At 37.4% G+C, this 20,074-nt stretch overlaps 1 protein-coding gene across 1 annotated transcript in view; it reads left to right on the top strand.

Moving 5' to 3' along the window:
- trappc11 (trafficking protein particle complex subunit 11) overlaps window positions 1–20,074 on the top strand; it is a 90,968-nt gene that overhangs the window by 39,517 nt on the left and 31,377 nt on the right. Inside the window, exons 21-26 of the mRNA XM_028459422.1 lie at window positions 748–896; window positions 3,098–3,219; window positions 3,353–3,472; window positions 3,538–3,603; window positions 16,471–16,639; window positions 16,717–16,837. Coding sequence (XP_028315223.1) covers window positions 748–896; window positions 3,098–3,219; window positions 3,353–3,472; window positions 3,538–3,603; window positions 16,471–16,639; window positions 16,717–16,837 — 747 coding nt within the window. The remainder of the gene's footprint in view (window positions 1–747; window positions 897–3,097; window positions 3,220–3,352; window positions 3,473–3,537; window positions 3,604–16,470; window positions 16,640–16,716; window positions 16,838–20,074) is intronic.

Consider the following 20,074-nt stretch of genomic DNA (forward strand, 5'->3'; position numbering starts at 1 on the left):
ACAGTGGGGCAAAAAGTATTCAGTCAGCCACCAATTGTGCTGGTATTCCCACTTAAAAAGATGAGAGGCCTGTAATTTTCATCATAGGTAAACCTCAACTATGAGAGACAAAATGAGAAAAAAATTCAGAAAATCACATTGTAGGATTTTTAATGAATTAATTGGTAAATCCCTCTGTAAAATAAGTATTTGGTCATCTACAAACAAGCCAGATTTGTGTCTCTCACAGACCTGTAACTTCTTGTAGTTGGTTAGGGTAAAATATTTAGTTGTATCAATGCACATTAATATTCATAATATATCTAACATATACCCATAACCCAGTACCCTGGACGCAGGACTTTTAATTCATGAGCCATGATGATATTGATCATGAATGTCTAAAAAAAAAATACATCTTCAATTCCATAGAGAATGAAAAACCTTTCAAAATCTACTTTTTTCAAATTTGGTCTGTGAATTATTCCTACCAGCGACTCCTTTCTTGCAGCTATTCTGCACAGTGAAGAAGAGATGCTATGCTAGCAGACAGAGCTAATAGAAACACCTGACTTTTACAGATATTCACGTAATATTACAGAAATTATTTTTGGTGCTAAAGGGGTAAGGAATCATTTATGAACATGTTTAAGAGTAGAAGGCGGCCACAAAGAGAGTAGTAGGAACGTCGGCCCACCGCCTACGCTTCTGGACATTCCTGCTGACACACACTAATAATTACTATTACACACTGTGTTTTGTCTGTAGGATAATTTCCAGAGTTCCTAAAATCTCGCTCCAGCTCAGCCACCAGCCTCCTGCTTTGACCAATGAAATGTACTGCATTAACATCACCGTCCAATCACACGAGGAGGGCGTGGCTAAGGACGTCAGACTGACAGCTGGTCTCAAACCAGGTCTGTTTCACATCTTTGTACGTTAAACAGAACAGAATTAATCCACCTGCAGCGTCCACCTTCTAAACTGCTAAAAGTACAAAACACAAAATCTAAAGAAACAATAACGCAGGACTAGCAGTAATCTCTTTAGTTAGGATGCTAATTTCAGTTTATACTGTATGTCTATAGGTCAGGATGCTAATATCAGTCTATATGTCTATAGGTCAGGATGCTAATCTCAGTTTATACTGTATGTCTATAGGTCAGGATGCTAATATCAGTCTATATGTCTATAGGTCAGGATGCTAATCTCAGTTTATACTGTATGTCTATAGGTCAGGATGCTAATATCAGTCTATATGTCTATAGGTCAGGATGCTAATATCAGTCTATATGTCTATAGGTCAGGATGCTAATCTCAGTTTATACTGTATGTCTATAGGTCAGGATGCTAATATCAGTCTATATGTCTATAGGTCAGGATGCTAATATCAGTCTATATGTCTATAGGTCAGGATGCTAATCTCAGTCTATATGTCTATAGGTCAGGATGCTAATATCAGTCTATATGTCTATAGGTCAGGATGCTAATCTCAGTCTATATGTCAGGATGCTAATATCAGTCTATATGTCTATAGGTCAGGATGCTAATATCAGTCTATATGTCTATAGGTCAGGATGCTAATATCAGTCTATATGTCTATAGGTCAGGATGCTAATATCAGTCTATATGTCTATAGGTCAGGATGCTAATCTCAGTTTATACTGTATGTCTATAGGTCAGGATGCTAATATCAGTCTATATGTCTATAGGTCAGGATGCTAATCTCAGTTTATACTGTATGTCTATAGGTCAGGATGCTAATATCAGTCTATATGTCTATAGGTCAGGATGCTAATCTCAGTTTATACTGTATGTCTATAGGTCAGGATGCTAATATCAGTCTATATGTCTATAGGTCAGGATGCTAATCTCAGTTTATACTGTATGTCTATAGGTCAGGATGCTAATATCAGTCTATATGTCTATAGGTCAGGATGCTAATATCAGTCTATATGTCTATAGGTCAGGATGCTAATCTCAGTCTATATGTCTATAGGTCAGGATGCTAATCTCAGTCTATATGTCAGGATGCTAATATCAGTCTATATGTCTATAGGTCAGGATGCTAATATCAGTCTATATGTCTATAGGTCAGGATGCTAATATCAGTCTATATGTCTATAGGTCAGGATGCTAATATCAGTCTATATGTCTATAGGTCAGGATGCTAATATCAGTTTATACTGTATGTCTATAGGTCAGGATGCTAATCTCAGTCTATATGTCTATAGGTCAGGATGCTAATATCAGTCTATATGTCTATAGGTCAGGATGCTAATATCAGTCTATATGTCTATAGGTCAGGATGCTAATCTCAGTCTATATGTCTATAGGTCAGGATGCTAATCTTAGTCTAAATGTCTATAGGTCAGGATGCTAATCTCAGTCTATATGTCTATAGGTCAGGATGCTAATCTCGGTCTATATGTCTATAGGTCAGGATGCTAATCTCAGTCTATATGTCTATAGGTCAGGATGCTAATCTCAGTCTATATGTCTATAGGTCAGGATGCTAATCTCAGTCTATATGTCTATAGGTCAGGATGCTAATCTCAGTCTATATGTCTATAGGTCAGGATGCTAATCTCAGTCTATATGTCTATAGGTCAGGATGCTAATCTCAGTCTATATGTCTATAGGTCAGGATGCTAATCTCAGTCTATATGTCTATAGGTCAGGATGCTAATCTTAGTCTATATGTCTATAGGTCAGGATGCTAATCTCAGTCTATATGTCTATAGGTCAGGATGCTAATCTCAGTCTATATGTCTATAGGTCAGGATGCTAATCTCAGTCTATATGTCTATAGGTCAGGATGCTAATCTCAGTCTATATGTCTATAGGTCAGGATGCTAATCTCAGTCTATATGTCTATAGGTCAGGATGCTAATCTCAGTCTATATGTCTATAGGTCAGGATGCTAATCTCAGTCTATATGTCTATAGGTCAGGATGCTAATCTCAGTCTATATGTCTATAGGTCAGGATGCTAATCTTAGTCTATATGTCTATAGGTCAGGATGCTAATCTCAGTCTATATGTCTATAGGTCAGGATGCTAATCTCAGTCTATATGTCTATAGGTCAGGATGCTAATCTCAGTCTATATGTCTATAGGTCAGGATGCTAATCTCAGTCAGACCACCTACACCACCTTGGATGGGTCCAGGGTGTGTGACCACAGCGCCCCACCACTGCTCCCTGACGTGCACCTGGGGGACCTTCATCCTGGAGAACAGGTATTCACTCTAACGTTGATTGTCGCTCTATAGCTCTATGTGACACGTTGTGTGTGTGTGTGTGTGTGTGTGTGTGTGTGTGTGTGTGTGTGTGTGTGTGTGTGTGTGTGTGTGTGTGTGTGTGTGTGACCAGCTGCAGACCAGTGTGTATGTGAAGTGTGTGTCCACAGGGAGCAGAGTGTTCCTGTTCCACGTGGCCTACACCATGGACACCCTGGTGGAGGGACGGCCCCTGGTCTGCAAGTGTCACAAGGTTCTTCATCATCATCATCATCATCATCATCATTATTCTCTTTGACTGTAACCTTTGACCTTTAGGATGAGACCATCACCATAGAGACGGTGGTCCCCTTTGAGGTGTCCATGAAGTTTGTCTCCACCAAGGTGTGTGTCATGCTCTTTTTATTTGTATTTGTGTCCGAGTTTAGTTTGAAAAGAACGCATTAGGCTGTTAATGGTCACCTTTAACCAATAGGTCGACCTATTAGCATTACAGTACCTTTACACTTTAGCAATCTGTGCTAAGCTAACCAGTTGATGTCATCATGACAGTGTTGGTTCACATGTATTCAATGTGTGTGTGTGTATATATATACATATACTGTATATATATATATATATATATAGAGAGAGAGAGAGAGAGAAATTAAGAAGTGAATGTGAACAAAGATGATCCACATACACACAGTTGTAACACTGCTTTCTGATTGGTTCAACAGTTAAACAACAATCTACTTCCTAAACATCATGGTCTCACATTACAGATCAATGTCATCAATAATTAATAGAGTTGAGTTAAAAAAAAATGATTTCTTTAATCTTGAATTGATTTTTTTGAAAATGTTCCAAAATGAATTTGTTTTACTCTGACCCCTGTAGTCTCTCGCTGTAATCTAGCATTAGCAGTCTAGCATTAGCATAGTCAGGTATTGCACCAGAGAACATTCACTTCAGTGCTCCACTTCCCTCCCTTTAATGTCCAAATACATGTGAAAGAATAGAAATCAAATCGTGATTAATGGATTTAAAACCTTATTAATCTAAATTGAATAGATTCAGGAAACTGTCTATGATACCAGCTCTAATAATTAACACTTTGTTCATCTTTATGTTTAAACATGATTAATTACACTAGGCTTGTCCTCTGAAGCTGGATCAATATATACTGGATCATTATATCCTGGGTCAATATATCCTGGATCAATATATCCTGGATCATTATATCCTGGATCATTATATCCTGGATCATTATATCCTGTATCAGTATATCCTGGATCATTATATCCTGGATCAATATATCCTGGATCAATGTATGCTGGATCATTATATCCTGGATCATTATATCCTGGATCAGTATATTCTGGATCAATATATACTGGATCATTATATCCTGGATCAGTATATTCTGGATCAATATATACTGGATCATTATATCCTGGATCAGTATATTCTGGATCAATATTTACTGGATCATTATATCCTGGATCATTATATCCTGGATCAATATATCCTGGATCAGTATATTCTGGATCAATATATACTGGATCATTATATCCTGGGTCAATATATCCTGGATCAGTATATCCTGGATCAATATATCCTGGATCATTATATCCTGGATCATTATATCCTGGGTCAATATATCCTGGATCATTATATCCTGGATCATTATATCCTGGATCATTATATCCTGTATCAGTATATCCTGGATCATTATATCCTGGATCATTATATCCTGGATCAATATATCCTGGATCAATATATCCTGGATCATTATATCCCGGATCAGTATATTCTGGATCAATATATACTGGATCATTATATCCTGGATCAGTATATTCTGGATCAATATATACTGGATCATTATATCCTGGATCAGTATATTCTGGATCAATATATACTGGATCATTATATCCTGGATCAATATATCCTGGATCATTATATCCTGGATCAATATATCCTGGATCAGTATATTCTGGATCAATATATCCTTAATCATTATATCCTGGATCAATATATCCTGGATCAGTATATTCTGGATCAATATATACTGGATCATTATATCCTGGATCATTATATCCTGGATCAGTATATTCTGGATCATTATATCCTGGATCATTATATCCTGGATCATTATATCCTGGATCAACCGGATGGCCGAACAGCCGGTGCCACGCTTGACAAACAAAAGCTAAAACTTGAAATATTGACTACTGCTTGTGGACTCACATAAACTGTAGGTCAACTTGACACATCAAGTTATCATTCAAAGAAAAAAGGAACGCCAAATAATGCCAAAATCAAGCCAAAAACGAGGCGAGTTGGATACCACGCCAGCAAGCTAAACCTGCGTGGAGGAAAAGGGTGCTGGTAGCGCCGATGCTACTTCAGAAATACTGAAGGAACTCAAACTGTTTCGAACTGAAACGGCAGGAAACTTTGGTGTGCTGAGGAAGGAGGTGAGCGACATAAAGCTGAACTTCGAAGAATTAAAAACAAGGGTGGATGACGCCGAACAGAGGATTGCGGATAACGAGGACCGTAACATGGATCTGACTAAAGTGCTGTTTCATCTGATGCGTAAACAAAGTATCTTGAGGAGAAGTGTGAGGATCTGGAAGGCCGTTCTCGGAGAAATAATTTAAGAATTTACTCAGTACCGGAGAAAACAGAAGGCAGCAATATGATTGTGTTTATAGAAAAGCTAATTCGTGAGCAGCTTTGTATCCGGGAGGAGATTTACATTGAAAGGGTGAATCGCGTCGCAGGAACAGGTGTCTCCGTGGGACGCGCTGCTGCAGACTTCACCAGATCTATCGTCGTTTGTTTTCGCAGTTTTAAGGAGAAACTACGAGTGCTGCATGGTCACTAAAGGACATTCGTATTAACGATCAAAGGATATATTTTGACGAGGATTACACCACCGAAGTGTTCAAGGAGCGCGCAAAATACAGGAGCGCAAGGAAACAACTCCAGGAGCGAAAAATCAAGTCTCGCGTTCTCTACCCCGCAAAACTCATGCTGTTTCTGCAGGATGGAAAGACTAAGACTTTTGAAAACCCACGAGAAGCAGCTGAGGGTCTAAAGGACTTTGGTGTAACGATGGAAGTCCCAAGAAAAGAGCCGGATTGGGACTCAGCGCTGCGGGCTGCGGGATGGCAGTCCCCCCGCAGTAGGAGCAAGCATGCTCCCGCTGGGGAAATAACAGCCAGCGTTGACTCTCTTCGACTTTCCTTGAACAGTTATGAAAATGATAAAACAGTCGATGATTAAGGTATGTGGAGACTACACTGTGGCTAGTGCTTATATGTATAATTAAGTGCGATGTCCGCAGTGTGTGAACATATACTTACACAAGCTGAAAACACAAGTCGTGTATATGTCTATGATGAACTGGATTCCGAATCAAATTTATTTCCAAACATAAATGATACATGTAAATATTATACAGACGCAGAATTTAATAATAATATAGAAACGGTTGGTTCATTTTCTCTTATTCATTTGAATTGTAGAAGCCTGTATTCAAATTTTAGTAAAATACATGATTATTTGAACACATTACAAAATAAATTGTCATAGCTCTGTCTGAGACGTGGTTAACGGATGAGAAGGATGCGTAATTTCATTTTGAGGGATATGAATTGTTTTATGTCAATCGGATCAAGGAGAGAGGAGGGGGGGGGTTGCTCTTTATGTTAGCAGTGAGCTGAAATGCAAAACAATTGAGTGTATGACTACTGCAACAGAAGATTTAATGGAATGTTTAACTGTTGAGATTGAAATGAAGAAACAGAGGAATATTGTTGTCACATGCATATATAGAACTCCAGGGTCCAGCATAACAGCATTTAATAACAAGCTGGAGCAATTATTAGTTGGGATGAATGAAAATAAACTGTCTATAATTTGCGGGGACTTCAACATAAATCTCTTGAATGTGTCTAATCATACTAGTAGTTCAGATTTCCTACATTTAATGTATAGCAGAGACCTTTATCCAACCATTACCAGGCCTAGCCGAATAGCCTCCAGTTGTGCCACATTAATTGATAACATTTTTGTTAATATTTTTGAAAAAACAGTCAAAAGTGGTCTTCTGATAAATGATATAACTGATCATTTACCTATATTTGTAACTAATTTTTGTAAAGTAAAAACAGACAAAGAAAAGTGCAGTAAAGTTCTTTGGTCAAGAACTGAAGAAAGACTAAATACATTTAGGGATGATCTTATGAAAGAACACTGGGAAAATGTTTATAGTACAAATAATGTAAATAAGGCTTATGAATCATTTTTTAAAAAGTATCTATGGTTATATAATAAAAATTGCCCAACAAAAATATTGAATGATATAGCAAAAAAAAAACAACAAACCTTGGGTAACAAAGGGTATATTGAAATCTTGCAAAAAGAAGAATAAGCTTTATTGCGACTTTGTAAAATATCGGACAGTAAATGCAGAAAAAAAAATATAAAGCCTATAAAAATAAGTTGACCACCGTAATGAGACGTGCAAAGAAAGATTATTATACAAATTTGTTGATGGAAAACAAAAGTAATATCAAAGGAATGTGGAAAGTTTTAAGGGAGGTTATGGGCAGTAAAATGAATTGTAGTCTGCCATTATACTTAATGAACCAACAGAATACAGAGGTAAGTGGTGTACAAATGGCTGTTGAATTTAATTCATTTTTCGTCAATGTTGGTCCAAATCTTGCTAAATCTATACCAGTGCATAACGAAAATAAAAGCTGGATAGGTGAAAGTAGAGTTATGCAATCCCTATTTCTTGGTGAAGTTAGTGAGAGTGAAATTATTTCTACTGTCTCTAAATTGAAATGTAAATATTCATGCGATAGTGATGGCTTAGATATGTATATTGTCAAAGAAACTATACATTGTATTATTAGACCATTAAAATATATAATCAATTTGTCTTTTAATACAGGTTTCTTTCCAGATAAAATGAAGGTGGCTAAGATTGTTCCACTTTTTAAATCGGGTGATAGGCATAGTCTCACAAATTATTGGCCTATATCTTTGCTTTCTCAATTTTCCAAAATTCTGGAGAAACTCTTTGTTGAAAAATTTGATTATTTTCTTGAAAAACATTCCTTGATACATGATAATCAGTTTGGGTTTCGAAACACCCGCTCAACAGCTATGGCTTTGATGAAAATCACAGAGGACATTACTACAGAACTGGAAAATAAAAATCACACAGTTTTTATTGACCTTAAAAAGGCCTTTGACACTCTCGATCATGGTATATTGATATCTAAATTACAGACATATGGCATTAGAGGTGTAGTTTTAAACTGGATTAGTAGTTACTTGGAAAATAGACAACAATATGTAGAGTATATAGGTCATGAATCTAAGTTAGAAACAATACAGTGTGGAGTCCCTCAAGGCTCTGTGCTGGGGCCCAAACTTTTTACTTTATATATTAATGACCTCTGTGAGGAATCAAAGATTTTACCATTTGTTCTTTTTGCGGACGATACTAATTTTTTTGTATCGGGGAAGAACTTAGGAACATTAATGGAAACTGTTGAGCAAGAAATGGTCCAACTTCAGAAATGGTTTAATAAAAACAAATTGTCGTTAAACTTAAGCAAAACAAAATGTATGTTGTTCACAAATCAAAAATATCCTGATAGTGTTAATTTAACTTTAAATGGAATAACTATTGAGAGAGTGTCAGAATTTAGGTTTTAGGAGTTCTCATTGATGAAAAATTTAAGTGGAAGTCGCACATAGCTTACGTAAGAAATAAAATTTGTAAAAACATTGCCGTTTTGAGTAAAGTAAAGTTTATGTTGCATTACAAGGCAATGAGAATTCTATATTGCTCCTTTATTTTGCCATATTTAATGTATTGTTTGGAGATATGGGGTAATTCTTATATTACTAATTTAACGCCCTTATTTCTTTTGCAAAAAAGGGCTATAAGAATAATTAATGGAGTTGCTCCAAGAGAGCATACCACAGGACTGTTTCTGAGGTCAGGACTACTCAAACTGATGGACTTGGTTGCTTTACAAACTTTATTAGTTGTTCATAAAGCAAAACACTGTCTGTTACCACATGGACTTCAAACCCTTTTTACTGTAAACAGTGAGACAAGCAGAAGAAATAATGACTTAAAACAACCTTTTGCAGGAAATACCCTCAAAAAATGTGTGTCTCAGTATCTGGTGTGATGCAATGGAACTCTCTAGAAAACAAATATAAGTATAAACAGCACATACTTAACTTGTATAAAGATGAATGTGAAAATTGTTAAATTTACAACAACTGTTTTAGCAAAATCATTTATAATAATTGAGAAATAAAATAAAAAAAATAATAAAAAAAAGTGAAAATTGTTAAAATCAAAAGTTGATTACATCTGTTCTGGGCTATTGTTATCTTTTGGCATCGTTGAGGCCATCTAATTTATAACGTTTTTGTTAAGAATGGGGGAGGAGTTTATAAGATTTTTTCTTCATCCTACTCCTGTTCTTCTTTTCATGGAATATATTATTGTTGTGTTTGCTGGATTGTTGTACCAATTTATGTTGCATTACCATGAAAAAAGAATAAATAAAATGAAATGAAAATGAAATGAAATATATACTGGATCAGTATATTCTGGATCAATATATCCTGGATCAATATATCCTGGATCAGTATATCCTGGATTAGTATATTCTGGATCAATATATCCTGGATCAATATATCCTGGATCAATATATCTGGATCATTATATCCTGGATCATTATATCCTGGATCAGTATATACAGTACATGTGATATATGATACATTATTATCAAGTCAACCTGTCTTGGCCTTGGGCCTCACTCCCAGTGCCTAGTCAGCACTTATTATAAAGATGATCAATCTCTTCCTGTTTATTGATAAGCTAACAGTGACTCTAAGGTCTGTAAATGTGACTGTTTATAGACGACCCCATGTCTGCTCTAGTGGTTAGATTAATGCTATTATACGCTAATCGCTTCAGCAAATAAGTAGGTTTTGAGTTTAGCCTTAAAGGTAGAGAGTAGCAGCCTCCTTTACTAGACTGGGAGCTGGTTCTAAAGGGGAGGAGCCTGGTAGCTGAACGCTCTGCCTCCTGTTCTACATCTAGATACGTTAAGAACTTCTAGAAGACCATCAGACTGAGAGCAGAGTGATCTACCTGGATGATAGGACACTAACAGGTCTCTATAGATATACAGGAGCTAGATCATGTAGAGCTTTGTATGCTAACAGGAGGATTTTAAACTCTATTGTAGATTTTACAGGAAGCTAATGAAGGGAAGCCAATACTGTAGAAATATGTTCTCTCCTGTTAGTACCTGTTAGTATTCTAGCTGCAGCATTCTGAATTAACTGGAGACTTTTTAGTGACTTACTAGGACATCCTGACAGTATAGAGTTACACTAATCTAATCTAGATGTAACACATGCACGGATTAGTTTTTCAGCATCACTCTGGGTCAAGATATTCCTGATTTTATAGATATTACAGAGGTAGAAGAAGGCTGTCCTTGTGATTTGTTTAATATTAGAATTAAAGGATAAGTCAGTATCAAAGATAATGTCTAAGTTTTTAACTGTGGTGCTGGGTGACAGAGTAATGTCATCTAGAGACACTATTTACTCTGATAATTTATCTCTGAGGTGTTTTGGACCAAATAAAATCACTTTGGTTTTATCCTGGTTAAGAAGGAGAAAGTTACGACTCATCCAGGATGTGATGTCATTAAGACAAACCTGGAGTTTTAATAACTGATGAGTTTCATCTGATTTCATTGAGAGATAAAGCTGTGTATCATCTGCATAGCAATGGAAATGTATATTATGTTCTCTGATAATGTTACCTAGTGGAAGCTTATATAATGTAAAGAGTATTGGTCCTAAAACTGAACCTTGTGGAACTCCATGATTAACTCTGGCTGAGGAGAGATTATTAACATGAACAAAGTGGTTCTGTCTGATACGTAGGATTTAAACCAACCCAGCGCTGTTTCTTTAATCCCAGTCTCTGCAGCAGTAGATGATGATCCACTGTATCAAAGGCTACACTGAGATCTAAGATCATTAGAACTGAGACCAACCCTCTGTCTGAGGCTAAGAGGAGATCATTGGTTACTTTTACTAAGACAGTCTCTGTGCTGTGATTGGCTCTAAAGCCAGACTGAAAGCTCTCTATAAATTGTTCCTATGAAGGTGATCACATAGTTGACCTGTGATGACTTTTTCAATAATTTTGTAAATAAAAGGTAGATTAGATATTGGTCTATAATTGGACAAGTCACTTGGATCAAAGGTTGTTTTTTAAGGAGAGGTTTGATTACAGTGGTTTTAAAGGCCTGTGGTTCATTACCTGTTACTATAGATGTATTAATGTAGTTCATCATATTAGTGCTGATTAGTGGAAGAACATCTTTAAATAGTGGAGTTGGGATTGGATCTAAAAAAAAATATACATCAATGAGAAATAAAGTAACATCAGAAACACGAAAAGCAAAAGCAAATTTTTTTTATTAATATTATGAAAAATGCCAATGGAAATGGAAAACAAATATGGCAGAATATTAATAAACTTCTAGTGAGGCAGAAAAAGAAAGATACAAATGAACTGTAAATGAACAACCAACCAGTGAATGATTGTGCTATACTAGCACAAGAGATGAACTCATCGTTCCTACGCTCTGTTGAGGAAATAACTGCATGTTTCAAAACACCGGAAATATCCTACGACACTGAAGCAAACAGTCAAACTTTTAAATTAAAACCTATTTATGAGGCAGATGTTGTAAAAATCATAAATATCATAAAAAACTCCAAAGCTAAAGATTATTATGGTTTTGACGTTGACCTCATTAAAACTCATAAAATGGCCCTAACATATCCAATTACCCATTTAATGAATCTGTCTGTAAAGCACTCCATTGTACCGTATACATGGAAGGTGACCACAGTTACCCTATTTTTAAAGCAGGTGATAAAAGTCATATGAATAACTACAGACTAATTAGCATAAAGCCAGTGTTTTAAAGGTCCTGGAGAAATGGTTTTTTAAACAGTTAACTGAACATTTAATGTATGAACAAACTCCTTTGCATCTCATGCAGTTTGGCTTTCATACACATCACTCACTGTATCTGCTATAGCAATGTTTCTAGAAAAAATTAAAAATAGTTTGGATAAAAACAGTTATGTAGGAGCAGTTTTCTTAGATTTGAGAAAAGCTTTTGATGTAGTGAATCATATCATACTCCTGTTAAAGTTGCAATTTTTTAATTTTTTTGACCAAGCCTTAAAATGGATGACATCATATTTGTCAAACAGAAAACAAGCCACCATGGTCAATGGAGTGACATCATCTTGTTTGGATTGTCCACTAGGGGTCCCCCAAGGATCCATCCTGGGGCCCATTTTATTTTCACTTTTCATTAATGATCTGCCAGATGTTTGCAAGGGTGTGGACATGCAGCTATACGCTGATGATACAGTGATCTACACATGTGTCAAAACATCACTTCCTGTCTTCAGTTAAATACGCACAAAATTGTCTGTTTTTTTCTAAAAAGGCCCCCAATATTACCCGCTCCAATGTTTATTTTGGAAATCAAGAACTGCAATTAGTGAAGGAATGTAAATATTTAGGAGTGTTGTTAGACTCTACACTCTCCTTCAAGAGTCATGTCAAAATGATAACAAGAATAATTAAATACAATGTGTCTAACTTTAGCCAGATAAGAAGATCAATGACTAATCAAGCTGCTATGATGTTTTTACACTGTATGATTATTTCCCATGTAAGCTACTGTATAACCAGCTGGTCTCTGACTGGTGTAACAATTCTCAACCAATTGAGAGGCTTTATAAAAAAAGCTTTGAAAATTCTTGACAAAAAACCATCTACATACCACCATTGCAGTATTCTTTCAAAGTATAATCTACTGAGCTTTGAAAACTTCATAAAATTCAAAGATGTAAGTTTTATTTATAAGAGCTTACATGGGTAGGCTCCACCTCCTCTTAATAATTACATTAAATACAGAACAACTACCTCGAGGACCACTAGGGCCATAAGCAGGGGTGACTGTCAGGTGCCTGTGAGAAAAACTACCTTTGGTCAAAACGTCTTGTCCTACAAAGGCAGCGTTCAGTGGAACAGTTTACCAACCACAGCTTTAACACCTTTAAAAGTCATTTAAAGGAGTGGCTCAGCTCAACACAGACTTGTGACCACAAGTGATTTGAACTAATATTTTTATGATGCATCTACGTGCAATGCACTGTTGCACTTTAAATACAAATTTTAGAGAAAGAAGCACCTTAGGGCTGTGTGCAATACACTGCAGCACTTTAAATATATATATACTTTTATTTTATTTTTTTTATTTTTTATTAAAAGGCAATTCAGGGCTATTTGCAATGCACAGTGGCACTTTAAATAAATTATTATGATAATGTAAATGTATTGTTGCACTCCTGTGACTGACCAACCCTGACTATGTGGAAGTGAACTGCTTTTCTTTCTCCTGTACATTTCTTGGCCCACAGCATCCTGTCTTTTCTCTTGAGTGTAGTTGTCCTGGTCCCAATGTTCCATTTACATGAAAAGTTACTGTATTTTATGATCCCCATGTTTTTTGTCCTGTATGTAATCCTTTTATATATTGTTTTGTGTCTCGCCATGTCTCATTGTTAACTGTAACATTTTATCACATCAGCCTGTCTGGGGACAACAGATGGAAATTAGCCATTGGCTACAATCTGGCATATTTACATTTTTTTGAATGTTCATTAATATGTACTGTCCCTACTTAAATAAAGAAATAAATAAATAAAAGACAGGTTGTTGGTTTAGAAGCACTAACTATTGAGGTCAGTTCAGATAGACCAATTGGAGTGAAACTATGTCAATAAAAGCTGCATTTTGGGGATATTTCAGGAGCTGCTTTGTTTAATAAAGTATTGAGCACCCCTGCAGGGGGGACATTAGCTTTGTTTCTAATTGTTATAATTTTATCAGTAAAGAAGATGATGAAGTCGTCACTGCTCAGGTTGACAGGAATAGAGGGTTCAACAGTGCTGTGGCTTTTGGTGGGCGTGGCTACAGTGTTGAATAGAAACCATAGATTGTTTTTGTTTTCCTCTATTAAAGTTGAATAATAGGAGGTTCTAGATTTGTGAAGAGCTTTTTTTATAAGCTGACAAACTTTCTCTCCAGGCAGTAAGAACTTCTACCATGTCTGAGGAGAGACACTTCTTTTCTAATTTTCGTGATGCCTGTTCTTAAAAGACTCAATTCAGAATTATACCAGGGAGCGACCTTTTTATGAAATATCGTCTTCTTTTTAAGCAGAGCAACAGCATCCAGAGCTGTGTGCAGTGACAACATTGCACTGTTAATAAGATGATCTATTTTCTCTGTCGTTAGGCATTGATAGCTACTCTCTGTTTAAATATCATATGAATCAGAGGTAAGAAATGATGGAGCTAAATCTTTAAATCTTGCTACAGCTTTCTCAGACAGTGATCTACTTTGTACTTTTCTCTCAGAGTTTAAGCAAGCTGATATTCTGAATTCAAAGATTAACAGGAAGTGAAGGATAGGATTTTGAGGATATATTGTCAGGTGATCAATATCTAAACCATATGTTAGAACAAGGTCCGGGGCATGATTAAGATAATGAGTTGGTTTGTTTATTTTTTTATTTTATTTTATTCAGTTCATTTCCGACATGGTTGCATTCACAGAAATTCATTTGACATTTAGAGCAAAATCACATCATTATTTTTTTTTTTTATTTTTTTTTTTTTACATTTTGTGTAAAGCAGATTGAATCTAATAGTGAGATTAATAATTTATTTAGGCTGTTTTCATCATCACGGTGAATGTTATAGTTACCTACTATGATAGCTTTATCAGTGCTCAGCACCAGATGAGTGAGAAAGTCAGAAAATTCAGAGAGAAACTCTGATTATGGACCAGGAGGACGGTAAACTATAACCAATAAAGTGGGTTTTTCTATCTTGTTTTTGGGAGTACAAATTTGAATTTTGGTTAAGTTTGGTTTTTGGGGTACCTGATAAGCTTACTGCCACTCCTCCTCTCCAACCACTCTCACGGGGAATATGGTAATTACCATAATTGGGAGGGCTGGCTTCATTAAGAGCAATAAAATCTTCATTTTTGAGCCAAGTTTCTGTGAGGCATAGTACACCTAATTGATGGTCAGTTATAAGATCACTCACTAAGAGGGATTTAGATGAAAGTGATCTGATATTTAATAGTCCACATTTAATAGTTTCTTCATTGTTTTGTGTTCTGTTTGTAGTTTTAATTTTAATGAGATTTTTATGGTTAACTCCTCGATTGTGGGCTTTAGTTTGTATTGCATGTTGTTCTGCACAGTGTTTATGGGGTATAATTGCTCTATATTTTGAGTAAGGGGCTTATCTATGGAAGTGTTTGTTGTAACTGCTGTTTTATTCTCAGCTAGTCATGAACATGTGGAGTTGTGAATCACAGACTGTAGATTTAATTTTAGCGTTTGTGCTCCATGTAAATTATGGTGGACACTGTCTTTTTTTAATAGATCAGCACGTTTCCAAAAGAGGTCAAAGTTATCAATAAATGTGAAATTATGGAGTTTGCAGCAGGATTGTAAGAAGTTGTGCTGCTGTAATAGGCGACTAAATGAATGTATGAATGAGTGAGTTGATGCTTCATCAGCTGACTGTAGATCAGTCCACCAGATATAAATCTATATCTTTCCTAAATGATGTCATCACTAAATGAAAGGATTAATTAATCCATTAATAATATTTATTTCCTAAACTCAGCTGTCAGATCTGCACCAATTAGGATTTAATAACAATGAACAGCTCATTTTACAAGAGATCTGATTGGTCAGGAGGCGGGGCTTTAGTACTCAGATCTGATCTACTTCATAACCTGGCCTAGACCAGACTAGGTTACCATGGTGATTTAACCTAGGTTACCATGGTGATTTATCCTGGTAAGAAGTTATCCAGCGTCATAGTACAGCACACACTGATTAAATCCAGGAAGTTAGAGAGGGAGTAAATCCAGTTCCAGAGGACCAACTCTAGGTGTGTGTAGCTGTAATAACTGGCTGAGATCAGAGCTCATCCTAAAGTGAAGAATGTTTGATCAGTGCCCTAAGTACGGATTGATGGTGTGTATTGATTATTCATTGTAGTGTTGTTGTGCTACAGTTTGAAGCCCTGGACCAGTTACCAGTGGACATTCCCTTCCTGTTGATCACAGACATCCTGTCGTCTTCTTCATGGCCTCTCCTGCTCACCTCTTCATCTCTACAGCTGCTTCATCTCACCACCAGTGCTCCACAGCTGGACCCACAGCTGAACTCACAGATACACAGAGGTACACTTCTCTCTTTCTCTTTCTGTTTGTTTAAATGACTTATCTCTCTCTGGGTGTGTGTGTGTGTGTGTGTACAGTGGTCCTACAGAAGGGGGAGTGTGCCACTGAGTGTTTCTGTCTCCGTTGTCCTCCACTGACCTCCAACACTAGCAGCACTAGTCCTGTGGCTACAGGACACTACCTGATCTCATGGAGGAGGTACTGCTGCTAACACATACGAACACAAGCTAACATAAGCTAACACATGCTAGGGCTTCTCAATTAATCGAATTCAATTATGATTTTGATTATTACACCCAACCATGACAAAAATAACAATCGTAAAAAAACAGTCATTAAAAACATATGTTTTATTTGCTAAATACAACAAATACACTATTTTGGACATCTCTAAATAATAAAGCTTGGCACACACATATTATTAATACTAACTTTGTTAGACACTTGGTCAAGATGGCGCCTGTGACTGGCAGTGCCACGACTCGTCTCCTGCTGTGTAGATTTTTAATGGTCATTGTTCCAGCATATGTGATCATATCAGCCCTAATAACAAATGTATGTGTCTTTACGGACTTATAATCAGGACTCTATGTTAAGCATCAGAGAGTCAATGGAGGGTGTCTTTGATACACAACACAGGTACAAACAAGCGTTTCCTCCCCCTTTTATCATTTATCTGGACTCACCTGAATACTTGCTGCTGTTTTGGGCGCTGGGCAAGGTCAACAGGAGAACCAGGAAAAGAGGTTCATGGTCTACAGTCCAGGTCAAGTGTAGGCGTGCTGCATCACGCTTGGGTTCCGCCGTCTTCGGCCACTGGAAATGCACTCGGTGCCTGCGCCGGATTCCTCTCCTCGACGTGCGCGACAGCGTGTTCATGTTGCCGCCTGCTCGGACTTCAATGGGTGCCCTGGACCCTTCACAGCGCTGGAGTGTTGGTCACGGACCTTCGTCGCCATCTTCCACTGCCGTGTTTACATCGGCTCTAACCGCAAGGACCAGCTGGAGCCCACATGACCGCTGGACGTACCTTCTACCAATCCTGCTGCGTACCACGAACACTGCCTCCATGACGTCATCCACATTTTACATTGGATTGTTCAATGCTGGTTCAATAGCGAATACATCTTTTTCTTTGAACGACCTTTTCCTTAGAGAACAGCTGGATATTATGTGTCTTTCTGAGACTTGGCAGAAAGAGGAAGAGTTTATTCATCTAAATGAACTCTGCCCAGCTGGCTGCTCTGCTGTCGGGAAGCCACGCCCCTGCCGCCGTGGTGGTGGACTGGCTATTGTGCACAGGGACGACTACGCATGTAAAATGATCCAATCTCAAGACTTTGCTTCTTTTGAATCACAGATGATCAAGATGGGTTCATCAACTCCTTTCTACTACGTGTAGATCTACCGATCTCCTGGCCCTGATGTCTTCTGAAAGGATTTTAGTGACCTTTTATCTTCTATGATAAAGTTGGATTCTGTTTTAATCCTTTTTAACCTTCATGTTGATGACAGCTCATCTTGCTCTGCAATGGAACTCCTAACATTGACTGAAGCTTTTCATTTTGAGCAACATGTTTCTGAGCCCACTCACCAAAAAGGACATATTTTAGACTTAGTTTTTACACGTGGCCTAGACATTTTAATTGTATCTGTGAATGATGTGCATTAGAGTGATCATAGTCTGGTTTTGTGTGATCTGCACTTTAACTATTTTGGATCAGGTGACTCCTGTTAAATCCAACTTGTCTACACAAAAAGAAGTGTGCCCTTGGACAAATGAAGACATCCTAATTCTTAAAAGACTGTGTCAAAAGACTGAACGCTTGTGGAAATCCACAAACCTTGAGGTTCACAGGCTTTATTTCAGGGATCTTGTCATCGTACAATGAAATAGCTGTGAATGCCAGATCTGTTTATATCCGCCAACTTGTAACACTGAACAAGAAAAATCCCAAAGTGTTGTTTGACACGGTAAATTCTCTTGCAGGTCCTGCTGCCTTGTGAAGCTGACAGCAATGCCTTTGTGAGATGTTTTACTGATGAAATTAAGGAAAAAATCCCGCCCCTTTCGTGTGGTACCTCTGCTGTCTCTGAGCCTGTCTCCAGCATGTGGTCCTCATTTAGGACTGTGACATTGAGCCCTCCTCTTCTTCATCTGACGTTCTTCCTGTAGGCTTTTTAAAAAAGTGTTTGAGGTAATTGTCCCTGGTGTTACGAAAATGGTGAACTTCTCCCTGTCTACTGGTGTGTTTCCAAATGTTTTCAAACATGCCATAGTAGAGCCACTACTTAAAAAAACTGGTTTAGACCCCACGGACCTCAATAGTTTCAGGCCTATTTCTAAACTCCTGTTCCTGTCTAAGATCCTTGAGAAGGTGGTCTGTGATCAGCTGACATCTTTCCTGGATCAAAGTCACGTCCATGAGACGTTTCAGTTTGGTTTCCATAAACAACACTCACAGAAACGGCCTTACTGAAAGTGTCCAGTGATATCATGATGTCAGCTGATTCTGGAAAATGCAATGTTCTGGTTCTCCTGGATCTGTCCTCAGCCTTCTACACCGATGACCACTAGGTCCTGCTGAGAAGATTTAGGGATCAAGTAGGACTGACAGCGTCAGTTCTGCAGTTATCTGGGCGTAGATTTAGTGTGACAGCTAACCAAATAATGTCTGAGTCAGCAGATTTGTTGTGTGGAGTCCTTCAAGGCTCCGTTTTGGGTTCTGTCTTATTTTTGTTGTATTTGACCCCCTTGGGAAAGATCGTCCAAAGGTTCAGTGATGTTTCTTACCACCTATTTGCTGATGATATCCAGCTCTACTGCTCCTTTAAGCATCTGAGATGCAGAAGCTAAACTCTTTACTCCATTGTTTATTGGATATAAAACAATGACTCAGCGATAACTGATTATTGCCCCTGATGACTCAATTCCAGGGTTTAAACAGTACTGGGGTGGCCGGTCTGCTAAACCAAACCTTAGAAACTCGGGGGCTATCTTTGACAAAGACCTGTCATTAGTGCAGCACTGTAAACATCTGATGAAGAACTGCTTCTTCCAACTAAGGAACATCTCTAAACTCAGGAAATAGGTGTCACAGAATAATTTAGAGCTCATCATTCATGCTTTTGTGTTTTCATGTTTAGACTATTGTAATAGTTTATTCACATGTCTAAACAAGAAGGAGCAACTAGTACAAAACTCTGCAGAGAGAATTCTGACCCGTACTAATAGGAGGACTCATAGATCTCCTGTTCTAAAAAATCTTCATTGGCTGCCAGTGTCTTTTAGGATACATTTTAAAATTGTGGTTCTAGCGTTCAGAGCCTTGTAGGGTCAGGTTCCTTCTTACATCAGTATCTTATCCAGCCTTACAGCCCTGCTCAGGCTCTGAGGTCTGTGGATCAGTATCTGCTGATGGTTCCTCACACTCA

Source organism: Gouania willdenowi, chromosome 10 (assembly GCF_900634775.1).
Source record: "Gouania willdenowi chromosome 10, fGouWil2.1, whole genome shotgun sequence".
Lineage (NCBI taxonomy): Eukaryota > Metazoa > Chordata > Actinopteri > Blenniiformes > Gobiesocidae > Gouania > Gouania willdenowi.